General features: G+C 37.8%; 1 protein-coding gene across 15 annotated transcripts in view; it reads left to right on the top strand.

Moving 5' to 3' along the window:
* The window catches only part of RXFP1 (relaxin family peptide receptor 1), a 117008-nt gene that overhangs the window by 81894 nt on the left and 18001 nt on the right, over positions 1–17113 (top strand). For 13 of the 15 annotated variants that reach the window (XM_080589688.1, XM_080589682.1, XM_080589679.1 and 10 more), the window contains 3 exons: positions 13294–13398; positions 14145–14250; positions 16550–16621. In XM_080589688.1, coding sequence (XP_080445814.1) covers positions 13294–13398; positions 14145–14250; positions 16550–16621 — 283 coding nt within the window. The other 2 variants (XM_080589681.1, XM_080589680.1) reach the window with 2 other exon arrangements.

Raw genomic sequence — 17113 nt, 5'->3', positions numbered from 1 at the left:
CTGAGTATAGTAACTCAAGAATGAAACAGAGACAATTTCTGAAAGCCTAAGTCATAAAAAATGAAGAGTCATTGCATTGACTCCCTGAGAAATCTATGCTATTAGTGTTATTCTTGTATCTTGAACCCATATTCACATTTAGAAATGCATGCCTTGTGTAATGCATCAAGGTCATATTCAGCAGTATTGTTTTCTCAAAAACTGGTGTAGCAGTCAAATTTTATTATTTGAATAATGGAAGAGTCACTATGTTGCCTGAGAATACGAAATGTTCAGTTAAGGTGTTTGTAGCACTCCTACACTGCAGTACATGTGGAAATCTTTGGAGGATAGGTCTCTGTTTAGTAAGTATTCATCTTAAAATCCAAGAAAGGAAGTCCCCTGATTAGCTCCCAAGACAAAGAAGCTAAGCAGCTATTTTCCTGCTGCCATTTCCCAGGACCATTTTAGTATGACTGCCCTGCCCCAGGAGTAATATCTGGTTCTTTCTAACCTTTTTTTTTTTTTTTTTTTTTAATTTGCAGCTAGTTTTCAGTTGAAGTCATTGCTCCTGGTTACAGAAAAGCAATTCAAAATTAAATTATTCCAGTGAAGTAATTGTTCTATGCAGCATCATTGGAAATTGTAATCTTATCCATAAGGTACTCTAAGTAGCTCAACTTTTAAATTCTTGTACACTTTCATCTTGCATAAATCTGAATAAGAGCTTTGAGGTGGCCAGTCTACAACATTCAACACAGTATATGTGGGGATGGAAAAAAATCTGTATAGACGCTCAAAGGTATTCAAAAATTATTTATATATATACAAATATATATATGCATGTGTCTCAAGTAAGGCTAGCTACAACAACCACTTCACTAATGATATCTTCATTAATTATAGAGCACTATCTTAAGCCTACAGAAAAATATTATAGTGAAGACTTGCATGTATCTTAGACCAGTATTACAAAATAAGGAGACACAATGCAAAAAAATTATGAACAGTAGTCTTTTCTGTGATGGAGAGGACAATACTGATGAAAAAGAAAAGGAAAAAAAATCACTTCTTTTGAAAATCATAATACTGCTATTGAAAAAAAAAAAGGTACAATTGTTTGAAAAAACAGGTACTCTGAACATAAGAAAATCCAAAGTCCAGCTGTTCAATAGTAGCCTCAAAGTGTGCTGAATATTAATAGCAACCACAATTACTGAAATAGCACTTTTAAGAAATATCAGTGTATTAAAGAAGTAGAGAAGCAACTAGCATGAAAAGTACACTTAGATCTTTCGAGAGAGAGTTGCTTTGTAAAAGTCTTTAAATGTCATTGCAACAAAAAGAAAAAGGCATAGTTTCTTCTTCTATGGCTGGCAATTACAATGTGATTCAAAAGCTGTCTCAGTATTCTTGTCTTGCAAATTAATTACTTAACTTGGAATTTTAGAGCTCCACATCCAATACGGTTAATCAGCAACACAGTTTACAATCTGCCCAGTAACCTACTGGATTACTGCTCATTATTATTTGTTTGATCCTCATTATGCAATGAATGAATTATACACTGACATACTCTGTGTCCCAGATGGATACGTTGAATGCATACCACAGACATTTGAAAAAAGTAAAGATTTCATTAAATATTCCAATTATCTTGTAGCAATCCTGTCCATTTCCTCTTTTCTTGAGTAAAGTTCTGTAGGTCCCCACTTCATTCCGATAATGATATTTATTGTTGTAATCTTTGAGATTTGCAATGTTAGTCCTGGTTCATGCACTGCATACCCCATAACAGTAAAACGTGTTAATAAATATTTGAAACTAAACTGATTCCTCATTGATAGATGTTTTCAGATGTGCAGTAATTGCAGTTCATGTTCAACCCAGGTACAGAGAAGTGATGTGACATGAAATTAGGATCGTAGGCAGAGTCAGAAACAGATCTGAGACTGCCATGGTAGGGCTTAACCTCAGGGTGTGGATATCCTACTGGCCAGGTCAACTTCACCATTTCTTCCACTTCCCACCCCTTCTGGAAAGGGGGGAACTGTAGCCAATAGGTTACAGTAGAATGAAGCCACTTGTGTTTGAAAATTCATATGCCTTTTTCACCCAGTTGGATTTCCAGCCAATAAAATAATATGTGTGATATTCTGATGGGAAAGAGCTTGAGGCAATATAGTAAACAGCAATAAGAGGAGAGTAGCAATTTATCATGCCCTAAGTGATGAGAGGTTCTTTTCAAACTATCACTAGATAACCTTAAACATGCATGGAAAATACAATCTTAGCTTTTGAAATTGAAAACATAGTCCATCAAGTCAAAGCGGGAGGCTCTGCAAATTTGCCATAAATATATTTTTAAATAAAAATGATTTATTTAAAGTTTTATCATTCCTCATAAAAGCTTATGGCCTTGAGGAGTTTTCCTTTCTAAGGCTGAATGTGGCAGTAAACTGTTCTCTGCTCTTCCACCCCATACTAATCCTTTCTGAAGCATTGAGTTCTTCATAAAATGGCCACGTGTGATGTCTACCAGTTCAGCCTTTATCACATTTCACTTGGGGTTATTTTTGTAGCAAAACCTAAACTGTGGAAAAAAGGTAGCAATTCCAGCATCCTTCTGTGCCCAAGCTTAACTAAAGCTCAAGTTGGCAAAGCAGCATGAGTTTGAGAGTATTTGTCCCACTGAGACTATGTTTGATTTCAAATGTAATGGCTTCAGCCTAATTTTCAAGGTGAGAGCTGTTCCTATTTATAGCTGTAATATTTGGTTTTGTGGATACTTGATTTTTTTTTTTTTAATTTTCACTGTTTTTTTCAATAATTAGGAAGAATAAATACTAGGCATAATCACCAATTCTGCTCAGCTAATACTTTTTTAACATTGCTATGGGGATTTTTCCTAAAACAGGTAAAATAAAAAGTATTTCTCACACTGAAGACTTTGCTGCAATGTTACTGCTAATGTACCCTAACCTAGCTCTGGGCAAAGCTCTTTGAAGCTCAATGGCATATTAAAAGTGCCACATTACATATTCCCCAGTACTTATTCATGGAGAGAAGCATTTTTAAATCTGGTCTGACAGTGATACTTAATGATAAGCTAAGCAAAACCAACAACAGCAGATAAAAACAGCAGTTGTTTAATACAAAACAAAAATAACAGAACAGCATTTGTGATGTAGTTTTCACTGAGTCCACGTTTGTTTATATGAACAATTTCTGACATGACAAATTGCAAAAACATATGAAAAGTTAAATCATAACATAAATGTACTCTATAACTTTGGACAGAAGACATGTGAAGTTGCCAGTAATCATCTATGGATATTTGTTTTCAAAATACAAACTCTCTGAGTATCTTCAGACATTTTTTCCTTAATCTGCTCCCCAATTAAGCATTTACATTTAGAAACTTATATTTAAGGACTTCATAGATATATATAAATTCATTAGTCTTCTGTGCACTTAGAGGGCTGAATGAGCAAACTTCTCCCCTAGATAAGAGTCAGCTTTCTCTGAATAAATATTCCTACTATATCATTATGTAGTGATAAAAGTGTAATGTTATCAGTCTAATAACTTCTGCGTAGTCATCTGCTCTAGATACATCACTAGGTCAGTTATCATTCTGTACTCATATCATGTTAATTATAAAGTGCTGCAAAAATTATCAATGCAGTTAAATTTTAAATCATTGTAGGACTGAAAATCTGTTCCTCCTGTGTGATCTTCTGAGATCTTTGTTGCAGTTGACCATAATATTCCCCCCATAATCAGCCTGGTTTGCTCGTCATACATGTAAACTTGTTGTTTTACTAATATGAAGCCAGTGAATGGAATAAGTTGAGAAGCCTTACAGTAAATAATAACCATGCAGCTTACCTCAGTTTTCTTGTTCCTAAACCAGCCACCAGTGCTTGAATTTAGTTTGGTACAAAGCTGTACATGGAGAAATATAGAAATGTAATCAGATCTCAAAAGGTACCGAGCTTTTCTCCTTTCAGAGGAAACTCTGAATGTTACATTCTACCTGGGCAAGTTGAAAGCACATGTTATGATATCTTTTGAAGTCTAAGAGGAAGCCCTACTGGTTTGTCTCAGATACATTTAGCACTATGCGTCAGCATCCTGTAGTTACAAGCTCTGAAAATCCCTTGAATACAAAGTACAGGTGCACTCATACCTTTATAAATAGTCCTTCCACTTTCAGATTTACAACTTTTTCCTAACTTCCATTAGGGTTTGATAATGCCCAAACATGCAGTCTAAATCTATGTAGTTATTGGATTTACGATGTTCTGTTCTAAATTTAAAATGCAAACAATAAGACCAACATAAAACCTTCAGTCATACCTCCTGGGCTTTTGATCACAACATGTCTTATGAAATAAGGCTCAGCCTGGTGAGAAGTGATCTGGACTGACTCCACTAAAATCAATGGAAAGGCTCCCACTGACCACTGACATCAGTGAGCAAAGATTCATAACTTACCTAAATTAGGAAACTAATAAAAAGCTCAGATGTTTCAAAAAAATGTTTGTGACTCATGTGTTAGCTTTTCTAAATAGCACTGGATAAAATTTTTGGAAACGCTATTCTAGCAGTGATTTTTTTCTCTAAATGGGATGAAGTCTAGATTGCAATCTGCAACCTGTCACAGAAACTGCAGACATAAAATACAGTATCTTCCCATGTAGTCTGTGATACATAACTCTCATAAATAAATGCCTTAATTTTTCTCTTAGACTTAATTTGTAATAGAGTGGATATGCTTTATACTTTGCTTAAAGTTAGGTTTACTGTTGTTTCACACTACTGAATAGTTCTTATATTCCATCTTGAAACTGGTTGTTGAAATGGACTCTTAATTTATTAGTAGCAAATCTCTAGACTAAATGGTTATGTGCGAATACCACAAGTAGAATAAAATATATTTTAAAGTAAAAAATGTTAAAAATACAAACACTTCAGCAATCATATCCACTTAAAACTCTGCATGCATTATGCCTAATCATTTGCACCTCTGTAGACTGGATCTTTGCATTATGAATGGGGCATTAGAAAAGCATCAGCTACTATCACATTTCTGACTATAACTTACTAGCAAGAATAAAAAGGAAGAGAATAGAAAGAACACCATGCTATGGTGTTTTATCTTTTTTTCACTAGCAGGGTCTTTAATTATGTAGTATTTAATAGAGCAAAGTAGCCTGAGCTATTTTGAGAGCACAAGTGTCCTCACTGTTAAGAAATTTGGCTTCTGGACAATTTTGCTGATAGTTCTGCAAAACTGTTTTTTTGGCAGTTAGGCAGTGATTGTAGTATGCGTGCATTTGTTTTTTAATCACAGTGTCATAGCCACATTTTTCCAGTCCAGTGAAGCAAGAACAGGCATGCAGATTTAATTTAAGATGTTTTGTGACTCTCCGGAGGAGTTCTTCACTGGCTAAATGCACTTACCATTGTTTTGCTCCCAGGCCTAAGAGGTCTCAGAACAAAAAGCAGCATTCAGCTCCCCAGATCGAAAGTTCACTTACAGATGTTTGTTAAGGTCTCTGTAGCTCATAGGCTGCATATACAAAGGAAGTTGTTAAGGTCTCTGTAACTCATAGGCTGCATATACAAAGGAAGTCACAACTGTGAATTTCAGAAAGAACTGGGGCAGCAAGCTGTTTGAAGTCTGGCACATATTTGCCTCTAAAAAGTACAGGTCTCACCTGTTACTGGGGACGATGCAATCAGCAGGTGACTGGTTGCCTTGTTAAATAAGTTATAACATACTACCTCCTTTAAAAAGGACCTATAAAATTCAACAGGATGAAAGTAATAAAATTCTGTATAGTTGTCATAATGTTTTCGTATGTGTTCCTTTGAAGGTCTGTAAAGTTTTATAGAATTATTGCAGTGCTAGAGATTTGTTAAATCATATTCTACATTTCCATAGCAGAAATCTAAATTTGTACGAGATGTTTGAAACCATCTATGCAAAAGATATAGTTTTAATATTACAAGATTGCTCGTAAGGGATAGGAAATTTCAGAGAGCATAATTTTCCCATTTTTGCCTCAAAACATTGCAGGCAAGCTTGACAAGTCTACTTTTCAAATTAAAGGTAATAATGAATGATCATGTACTTAGTCTCATGTTTTCATGGCATGGTATTTTTTTTCTATTGTACCTACATTTAAATCTCACTTTTTAATTCTATGAGACAAAATTCATGTTTGAGCCCTAGATTGTAAATTCTGTTTATAAAGCAAAAAGAAAACACTTGGATGTCAGCAGCATCTTCAGAAGGTATCATATACTTGGCAACAGATCAAATTTTTGAGCTTCACATGGAAATTTCTCATATACGTGGTTGTATATAATACAAGAGTTGTATATAATAGAGCTGTTGACATGTTGCAGGGAAGGGATGCCATCCAGAGGGACCTTGGCAGGCTTGAGAGATAGGCCTGTCTGAATCTCATGAGGTTCAACAAGACCAAGTGCAAGGTCCTGCACTTGGGTCAGGGCAATCCCAAACACAAATACGGGCTGGATGGACAATGGTTTGAGAGAAGGACCCGGGGGTGTTGGTTGACGAGAAGCTCAACATGAGTCATCAATGTGGGCTTGCAGTTCAGAAAGCCAACCGTGTCCTGGGCTGCATCAAAAGCAGCTTAGCCAGCAGGCAGAGGGAGGGGATTGTTCCCCCTCTACTCCACTTGTGTGAGACCCCACCTGGAGTGCTGCATTCAGTTCAGGGCCCCCAGCACAAGGACATGGACCAGCTACAGCAGCTCCACAGGAGGGCCATGAAGATCATCAGAGGGTTGGAGCACCCCTCCTATGAAGACAGGCTGTGGGAGTTGGGGTTGCTCAGCCTGGAGGAGAGAAGGTTCTGGGGAGACCTTACAGCAGCCTTCCAGTACCTAAAGGGGGCCTACAGGAAAGCTGGGGAGGGACTCTTGGTCAGGGAGTGTAGGGATAGGACAAGGGGTAATGGCTTTAATCTAAAAGAGGGGAGATTTAGATTAGATACAAGGAAGACCTGGATCCATACAAGTCCATGGGTCCGGATGGGATTCATCCCAGGGTGCTTAAAGAGCTGGCTGACGTCATCGCGGGACCTCTCAATTATTTTTCAACGATCTTGGGAATCTGGAGAGGTCTCATTGGACTGGAAGCTGGCAAATGTTATGCCAATTTTCAAGAAGGGTAAGAAAGAAGACCCTAGCAATTACAGGCCTGTCAGTCTCACGTCAGTGCCTGGTAAAATTATGGAGAGGATGATCCTTGAAGTTATTGAAGCGCATCTGGGGGACAATGCAGTCATTGGTCCCAGCCAACATGGGTTCATGAGGGGTAGGTCCTGCCTAACAAATTTGATTTCCTTTTATGATAAGATCACCCATCTAGTCGATCAAGGGAAACCAGCTGATGTGATCTTTTTGGACTTCAGCAAAGCTTTTGACATGGTTTCCCATAGGATCCTACTGGACAAAATGTCCAGCATACAGCTAAACAAAAACATCATACGATGGGTGAGCAATTGCCTGACGGGCAGGGCTCAAAGGGTTGTGGTAAATGGGGCCACATCTGGCTGGCGGATGGTCACTAGTGGGGTCCCTCAAGGCTCCATTTTAGGGCCAGTCCTCTTCAATGTTTTTATAAATGATTTGGATGTAGGACTAGAAGATGTTTTGAGCAAATTTGCCGACGACACCAAACTTGGAGGAGTTGTGGACTCGAATGAGGGTGGAAAGGCCTTTCAGAGAGATCTGGACAGATTGGAGAGCTGGGCGATCACCAACCACATGAAGTTTAACAAAAGCAAGTGCCGGGTCCTGCACCTGGGACAGGGCAACCCTGGCTATACGTACAAACTGGGCGACGAGTCACTGGAGGGCAGCCCCACAGAGAGGGATCTGGGGGTTGTGGTTGACAGCAAGTTGAATATGAGCCAGCAGTGTGCCCCGGCAGCCAGGAGGGCCAACCGTATCCTGGGGTGCATCAAGCACGGCATTGCTAGTTGGTCGAGGGAAGGGATTGTCCAGCTCTACTCTGCGCTGGTGCAGCCTCACCTCGAGTACTGTGTGCAGTTCTGGGCACCACAGTACAAAAAGGATGTAAAACTGTTGGAGAGTGTCCAGAGGAGGGCAATGAAGATGGTGAAGGGCCTAGAGGGGAAGACACATGAGGAGTGGCTGAGGTCACTTGGCCTGTTCAGTCTGGAAAAGAGGAGGCTGAGGGGAGACCTCATCGCACTCTGCAACTTCCTCACGAGGGGGAGTGGAGAGGCAGGTGACCTATTCTCTGTTATCACCAGTGACAGGACCTGTGGGAATGGTGTTAAGCTGAGGCAGGGGAAGTTTAGGCTGGACGTCAGGAAGAGGTTCTTCATCAAAAGGGTGGTTGCACACTGGAACAGGCTCCCCAGTGAAGTAGTCACTGCACCAAGCCTGTCTGAATTTAAGAAGAGATTGGACTGTGCACTTAGTCACATGGACTAAACTTTTGGGCAGACCTGTGTGGTGCCAGGAGTTGGACTCGATGATCCTTATGGGTCCCTTCCAGCTCGGGATATTCTATGATTCTATGAAGACATTCTTCACTCAGAGGCTGGTGAGGCCCTGGCACAGGCTGCCCAGAGAAGGTGTGGATGCCCCATCCCTGGATGTGTTCAAGGCCAGGCTGAATGGGGCTTTGGGCAACCTGGTCTGGTGGGAGGTGTCCCTGCCCATGGCAAGGGTTGGAACTGGATGGTCTTGAAGGTCCCTTCCAACATAAACCATTCTTTGATTCTATATGGCCAATTATTTTTATTTTTTTTCTGTCATCGCCATTCATTCACATTACGTGGCATTGAAATAATCAGATTTACTGATGTACTGATGTAAACTATCAGCAAATTTAATAGCTTTGCTGAAGCTCTTGAGGCTTTTAATCATCTTCTTTGCTCATATCTTTAAAGATTGTTGATAACAAAGTGGAACTTTTATATTTCACTAGACTTTTGTCTCTTCTGGTCTCCAATGTCATGGCTTACTGCTAAGGGAGCTTTTGAGCAATACAAGGTTTTATAGATATATTTATGTTGTTACCTTATTTACTTTGTCACATTTATTTCAAAAATGGAAAATAGTTCCAGAAAAACAGAAGAGAAAATTGAAATAATGTATTTAGATCAAAGGTACTGTTATATAAACTAGAAAACTTCCTTTGTGCAAGTGTTTTACAGGAATAAAGGTACAATATTGAGAAGTTACTTATCTCTGGGAAATTTGAGCCTGCTTATTTTCTTAAAAGTTGCAGATTAAGTTATCTTAAAATCAAGAATAAACTCATGTGAGCAGGAAATCTAGCTCATCCAGAAAAGTGTAAACCCTATTTGAATTGATTTAATTCCTGTTGTTGTTGGGGTATTTTGTTTGTTTGTTTTGTGATTACTTTGTCACATATAAGTAGGCAAGCTAGTCTTACATTAACCAGCAGATGCAGGAAGCAGTCAATGTGCAGTAACATGTATTTTGGTATGTGCTAAATTGGCTTTGCCTTGATGAGTAAGCATCCAGTTTTTAGGTACTTCATTTTCTCCACCTGGGTATCTAAACTGGGGGTGTGAAATTTACTCCCAGAGTCAAATGTTCCAGGCACTGCAACACTCCTCTCTGTAAAATCTCAGTACGGTTTTGGTTTTACTATAATTTATTAGAATGTATCAGCATATCCCAGCATTGGAAAAGGGCAATTATATTTCTTCATCTGTGAATGTTTTAAAAGGCATTGCTCCTGCATTTTTGTCTGAAGACTACAGGTTTTACTCATTGTACTAAAAGGTATTTTTATGAAAAGCCTGAAGTAATTTCTTACAGCAAGAGAAAGTATATTTGAATAAATGCCAGAGAGAAGTACATCTATGGGTTGTGACCATCAAAAGCAAAGGCAAAATTGAAGGGTAACACAGTGGCTCTTTAGAATGGCAGGCAGCAGTGCTTATGCATTTAACTGATGTGACTTCTCTGCATAATAACCCATGAAGACATGGCCAAGAGAAGGAGAAAGTTGTATAGATAATGTTCTTTTTACAAGATCCATAGTAAATAATAAGAGTTGTATTTTTAATTGAGCAAAGCAGATATTTTTATTGGATTTGTCATTGAAAGGATTATTCAAATGTGAAGTTTGTCAGGATTAACATACTCTCTCATTCTCATTCCTATCAGAAATGGTAATTGACAACTTCTCGCAAGGAACAGTGCAATAATCTGTATTCAGATAAGTCAAGTTTACAATTACTTACTTCATTTATTCCACATGTGGAAGATTCACTGATGCCTTGTTTTCTCAGATCTCATTTTTACAGAAGTGCAGCCAACATAATCTATTTTAGAACTGGCTCAGGAAAAAGTAATTTCTCATCTGAGCTGTACTCCCCCAAACGATAGATTTGGGATTTCAAGACCACTGCTGTTACCAGTCATTTCTTAAACGGTTTGGAGAACCTCATCTCAATAGTGGTAAACAGGTCACAAACCTACCATATAAACCCTAAACAATCACAAAGTGATTTACAGTTCTGGCATTCAGTGCTTCACTGAATGGTTGTACTAAATATAGTTATTTATCTGTGATTCAGTTCACATAAAATAAAGACTGCCCCACAGTCCGGCACAAAACTTGGCCCAAACCAAACATTTTTGAGCGTCAGAAAACTTTGAATAACCTGTTTTGTTATAGTCAGACTTTCCTTTGTATTTCTAGTAAAAGACAGGTAAAAACAATGCCATAAGAAAAGCCTATTATTTAAAATGAACTGACCAGAAACTCTAGACAGATGGAATGGTTCCAATACAAAATAATCCATCTTCTCTCTTATTTTCGCTTTTTTTTCCCCCTTTTCTTTCATGGCCACCCAAAAATACACAGCTGTCTCCTGATTTCCTTGAAACCACTAGTGCACTTCTACTTCATAGCGAACTGCTCCCTCATTCCTGTTAGCGCAGGAGGCACTGCTCATGCTTTCTCTCTGCAAATATGAACTGCAGTGATGGTCACCTTTTGTAAACTCTTTATCACATGGCAAAGCGTTTTAAACCTGTTAAAGGGTGGAATAAAATATCATCTATCCACTCTTTAGCATCAGAAGCAGGGAAATACAGAAAAAAAATGATACTTTATACATCCATTGGCTTACAAGAGTATTAGCATTTATGGCTTTTAACTATCTATTCAGAATCTAAATGGTTATTTGTCCAAACTTTACTATAATTCTAATTATGGATTAGAAAAATCTGTATTTTGAGACCGTATTCCTGACTGCAAAGTGTTTATTTGCTCTGATTATACTCTGAGAATAAACTCATTTTTAATATATCTTTACAAATCTCTGTTTTGAAATCTGCAGTGAGATATTCATCCCAGATCTTACCTCCTCTGCATACATAATATTCCCACTAGGTGCTTCACGTCCCAGTTGCTCGGTCCAGTTTTACAAATGAAAGTCAAAGGATGCATTCCTTAAAAAAATATATTCAGAAATAGTGGTAGGGAAGCCCCGTTACAGCCCTAACTACAGGACAGCAGGTTTATAAGACATTGCTTGACGTAGGATCTGTTTTCCTCATTTCATCAATTACAGATTCCATATTACAAGTTTGTAAAGTAGTCCTAAAACTGAACTTCTACTGAGTATTTTCTGCAGAGCAATGTATCTGCAGATTTGCAAACTGCTTTCATTTTGTCCAAAATGCATTAGGCTGCTGCTGAAAATCAGCTTAATGATCTGACCCAGCAAAATTGCTAATGGATCAGCGGATACCAGGTGCTTTCAAGGAAATTAATAAAATGTGCTTAAGTGCCTTCTCTGGGTGGGAAGTTGACATTCTTGCAGGGCATAGTTTGGTTCACATGGATTTTCAAGTTAAGGCACGTTTCAAGTCTTTTCTCTTAATAGAGCAATTTCTGAAGACAGGGATTTCTTTCTGCCTCAAATCTTCCATCTATTTAACTTATGCATAACAAGTTAATAACTAGATAAAAGATAGTTTGCCTGAAGTTCCTAATCTTTCAAAATATCTATTAATTAGAATTTATAGTGCATCTTTTCAGTTTAGGCAGTCAGCTCTCAGCACAGCTCCGTCTGCCAACACTCCACAGGTAGGTTTAAGGAGATGCTTTCAAGGTAGAATAATTTCCCAGCCTGTCTGAGGAAACAGTTGAGTTGTAATGTGGCATGAAGAATGAGATGCCATTTCAGAATGGGAGAAGGTACAAAGGTATGAACGTATTTCATTTCTGCCTACCTCTTTTCAAGATGGTAGATACAATAGTAGTGCTTACTTGAATATAAACATTCATAGATAAATGTCCATGAGGAATGGTATTTAAGTATAACTAAACTTTTAATATACAGGGGGAAGACCATTGCTAGCATATTATAAAAGTGAAACTAAGACAGTAACGACAAGCTCAGCAGAGCCCTTCTCAGGGTTTTCAAACAACATATTAATGTTGTTTGACAGCAGGTATCATTACAAAATAATGCTTCCAATTACCACTGATGCTTCACCTCACCAGCTGGTGAGTGTCATCCTAGGGAGCATTTCTGCTACTGGTGCAAATACATGCAAATGAGATGCTTTAAAGTCAAAGGGTGTGGACATTGTCAGAGCTGAAAAGTTGGACTCAAACTAGTAAAACAAAAATCAGACCGTAGTTGTCACAAGCAAGTTCTTTTCTTTTTCTTTTTTTTTTTTGATGTTTGCTTGTTTGTTTATTTGTTGTTGTTTTCCCATCCTGTTTTGGAAGGCTACGTGATCAGTTATTTACAGGTGCCAGATATACAATAGACATCCAAGAAATAGATCTGAAATTATTTCCAGCACCACTGTACCTGGAAATCCTCGTTTGTGGGAAGGAACTGAAAGATCTTCCCTTTATTTTTCACCTTTATGGCCATAATGCACTCTCTTCCAGTATATGCACAAGAACCAAAGTGATAATATGGAATAATGCTTTGCTTAAGAAGATGCATGTTGAGCTTAACTTAGACATACTGGCTTGAATATGTTACAACATGTCACATATTCTCTTGAAAAGCACTGTTCACTTGGCCTTCATTTAGATTTTCATGAAATAAATTTTAGGCTGAAATGGTGCTCTGAAAGAAGTGGTCAAAATCATAAAACAAGGTCATTTACTGTTCTATTAAATCTTCTGGAAAACTCATGTTGTTGAGATAAAAACTGAGGCAAAAAAATAGATGCTACTAATCTTAGTGAAGCTATTTTTCTAACGTGTGTACTATTTTTTTATTAGAAGACAACAATGGATGGTCTCTACAATTTGACAAGCATTATGCAAAGGACAAGTACAATAAAATGAAATCTCTGTATGCATTTCAGACCAAGACACCTGAGTGTTGTAAGTAGTTATTACTGATAATTCCTGGAAATAAATACATTGCAAATATGCTTATCAAAAATAGAAATACTGTGGTTTCATTTGTAGTAAAATAGAATTAATGTCTCAGACTAACAAATGCATTGAAGCTAATTTCTGTTCCAATAAGAGTGACTCATTTTCTGAAAAAGGTGTGCCAAATATATGTCAATTAGGAGGGCAATATAAATATTTATCTAACTATATTAATACAGCTGGAAAGACTATGAAACACATTTTTCAGAGTGAAATAAAGGCAACATTCTTTCAATTCACTTTTTCGCACATCAAATGATTCTTGAACCCTAGTCCACATCTACAGTCTTTTGTCCATTCATACAGATTTTCTGACGGTTGTCCACTACAAGCACTAAGTTAAAGAACTGTGCCCATTCTAGCAAATATAAAAGGACTGAATAATCTAGGGTCATAAAAATCTGAAAAAGAAAAAACAATGGTACCATGCCATATTCCTGTATAAAGCCTGTAGCTCAGCTGTAAAAGCTCTTTCACTGAGGTCAGGAGGTGACAATTTTTTATGTTCCTTTATGTTTAATGCTAGGGCATTCCTAGATCTAAATAAATTATGTAAAACCAATGTATGCCTTAATTTAAATTGTTTAACATAGGCTGCTATGTCTGCCTTTGAGCTCACTGTTCTTTTACACTATATTTCTTTTCTCCCCGTCTGATCGTACCACCCACCCAACCTTCTTGCTTTCATGCAGTGGCTGGTGCTGTGCCAGCAGAATGTGTGTGCCAAGGGCTGGAGATCTTCTGCGATGCTGTCAAACTGCGTGCTGTCCCTTCGGTTTCTTCAAACATAACTATGATGTAAGTAAAACAGAAATGTGGCCTCTTGCTCTGCTTAGGCTTGACTATCAGTTCTACAACCACTTCACAACTCCAGCCATATAGTTATGACCAGTTGGCTCAGCTGGTGTTTGTGAAAGCATAGTATCTCACTGTTGATAAGTCCTTTGATGTTTAAAGTACAGATTCTCACTGCATAAAATGAAAGAAAAGAAACTAAAAAAAAAAAAAAGCTATGTGAAATGGTCGTTTTATATTTGTAACAGTGACTTGCAGTAGCAACAATTTCAGAAAACCTAAAGAAATCTTTAAAATAAATGTTTCCTTTTAGGACATAATGCTTAGGACTTTTTCATTGTTCTATGATTCTGGCAATATTCCTAGTCTATAGACTGATAATATCATCACTAACTTTGATCTTAGTAGAACCACCTGGTTGAGCAAATCTTTTTAGTTCTCATTCAATGTCTCTGAATAGGCTATTATTTATGAGGGTTTAATCTCAGCTGGGTCGTCATACAGATATGTATGTGCAATCCAGACTTTATGAAGAGATCTGCAAATGGTTGATACTGCTCTTTGTTTGCACACAACTGCTTGAGATGCTATTTTCTAAAAGGTGAATAGAGGGCAGTATCACCAGTCCTTACCTGAGGATCTTTCCTATAAAGCAAGGGTACAGACCTTTCTGTTCGGTTCTGTTTTGTGTCCATGAGTGGCTGAGGTTCTTCTTGCTGGGTATGTGTTCAATTACCACAAAACTTCAATTTAAGTTTAATGCAGAATGTCATATGTATTTAATAATGTATTTAAACTTGCTGTTGGCTCAGAGCCAGCAAAGACTTCAAAAGCAATGGCCCAGTCCTAGCTGTAGAAAAAGCAGTGAGTCAGGTAAGCTGGCTTTTGGGCTAGACTCTGTTTTAGTCCAGCTGTGCCCTAAATTATTTTTGTCCTTGTCAGGAATAAATAAATTGAAATAAATCTGTGTTTTAGTTTATACCCAAATATTCTTGGATTTAACTATTATTTTGTCAACTGCCCTGAGGACATTGAAGAATATTCTTTGATGATAAAGTATTGGGCTTAATGCTTAAATAGGTATGAATATTGAGATTCTCATGTTGCTTTTATTATCTAGCATTAGCAAAGATGCTCTTACTGAATAACAAAAGTTGCAGCACTGCAGGAAGCTGGGAGGGAGCACTAGGCTCTCCGAGTCCCATTGTAATGGGCAATTGCCTATTGCAATTGTTGGCTGCCAGGAGGGGAAAGCAGAAAACAACTACGGCCTGTACCACCAATCCCTAGAACAGCAAAATGGCAGACAGTAGAGCATCCCCAGCTCTAAGTTGTTGTCATATTCAAAACTAACCCTGTTCCATAATCAAACAGCAGCAACACCACTTTTCCTTTCCTTGAGGGATGAGGCGAGGAAGCGTGAGGCAAGGCTGCGTGGTGGTGCCTCATGACTACATCTGTGCTTCATGGCCCACTGCATGGGCTCCACAGCAGGATGGTGTCGATGGTGGGCAATGCAGTCTTCCCAATGCCTCCCAGAAAAATACTGACAGATCTTTAGCTGGTGTTTATCTTTATTCACTGTCTACTCAAGGATGAGACTGTAGCTCTCTCCATTCCCAGGAAACAGGCCTTTTATTTTTCCCATCAGCTACCTATGGCTGTGTGGGCTGAATGAGGACTGCATCTAGAGCAAGTTTCTGAAGGAATCTTCTTGCCTCAGAAATGAGGAGTGTGATTTTTTTTTTCAGTCTGAGAGGGAAAACTCTTGTCTTTCTACCTTGATCAGGAATCTAGTGATACTCTTGGTCTCACATCATTAACATTAATTCATGCTGTTTTAATCACATTTTTAATCATCTGGAGAGGGAGGATTGGAGGGGTACTGTCTGTATGAAAAACAGAAAATGGGGACAACAGTAGCTTCCAAAATTACAGAAATGGGTAAGATTATCTTACCTATTTGTCTTTTCATGTCTTTTCACAGTCTCCTCCTAATCCATTAACTCAAACTCACTTCTAGCTTAAACTCTTTACTTGAATTGATCAGTGCAGTCAAATCTGATTGAATTTAATGTACTTCAGAAACAGAGTATGACAGCAAAGAGCTGTTCTGTTTTTGGTTAATAAACCATACAGAGACACTCCTAAATATTGACCCTTCTGGAAATATCTAATTATTCCTGCCAAATCATTTGATTTACTGTGAAAATTCATTAAACACAGTGAAGTCATTAGAATTGCATGAAATAGGATAAATTCACCTACAGAGTAGTTTTATTGTGTGCATTCATTCCTACAGGTCTCTTCAGAGGAATCTGCTAAGGAAACTTTCTGCTGACGTTTTCAAGAAATACCAAGACCTTAAAAATCTGTAAGGAAGCATTTCACCTTAAAATATCTATTTAAGAGCTTTAAATATTTGTTCTCTCTGGCTGCCTGTCTCTCTCACACACATACATACACACAAAGCTTAACATCTGAGTGACAAGTCTCAGTTTACACTCAAAATTCTGTTTTGTCTTACTCTTGGGTACATCAGGTAATCATGTAACCTTGTTTGGCTCAATTAGCTTGACTTGATATCCCTCTTTGAGCAAAACTATCATTTCTGCATATTTAATTTTTATTATATTGATTGTTTTATACCAGAAAAATGCTAAAACTTCATCATGTCTGAACAAAGTTAGATTTATAATGAATAGCAATATGACAAAAGAAAGGAATGTATGAATTCATTTACTCTGCAAAGTAAAAGTCTAAGTTCACTTAGTTTTTTCTGCTGTTATGGGAAGCTTACTCACATGGCACTTGGTTTTGCTTCTATATGTCTGTTACTACTTTGATAATGTTTCAAGTAGTCAGA

The sequence above is a fragment of the Anser brachyrhynchus genome (genome assembly GCF_964034855.1).
Source record: "Anser brachyrhynchus genome assembly, chromosome: 4".
Taxonomy (NCBI): domain Eukaryota; kingdom Metazoa; phylum Chordata; class Aves; order Anseriformes; family Anatidae; genus Anser; species Anser brachyrhynchus.
This window is presented reverse-complemented; position numbering and strand designations above follow the sequence as displayed.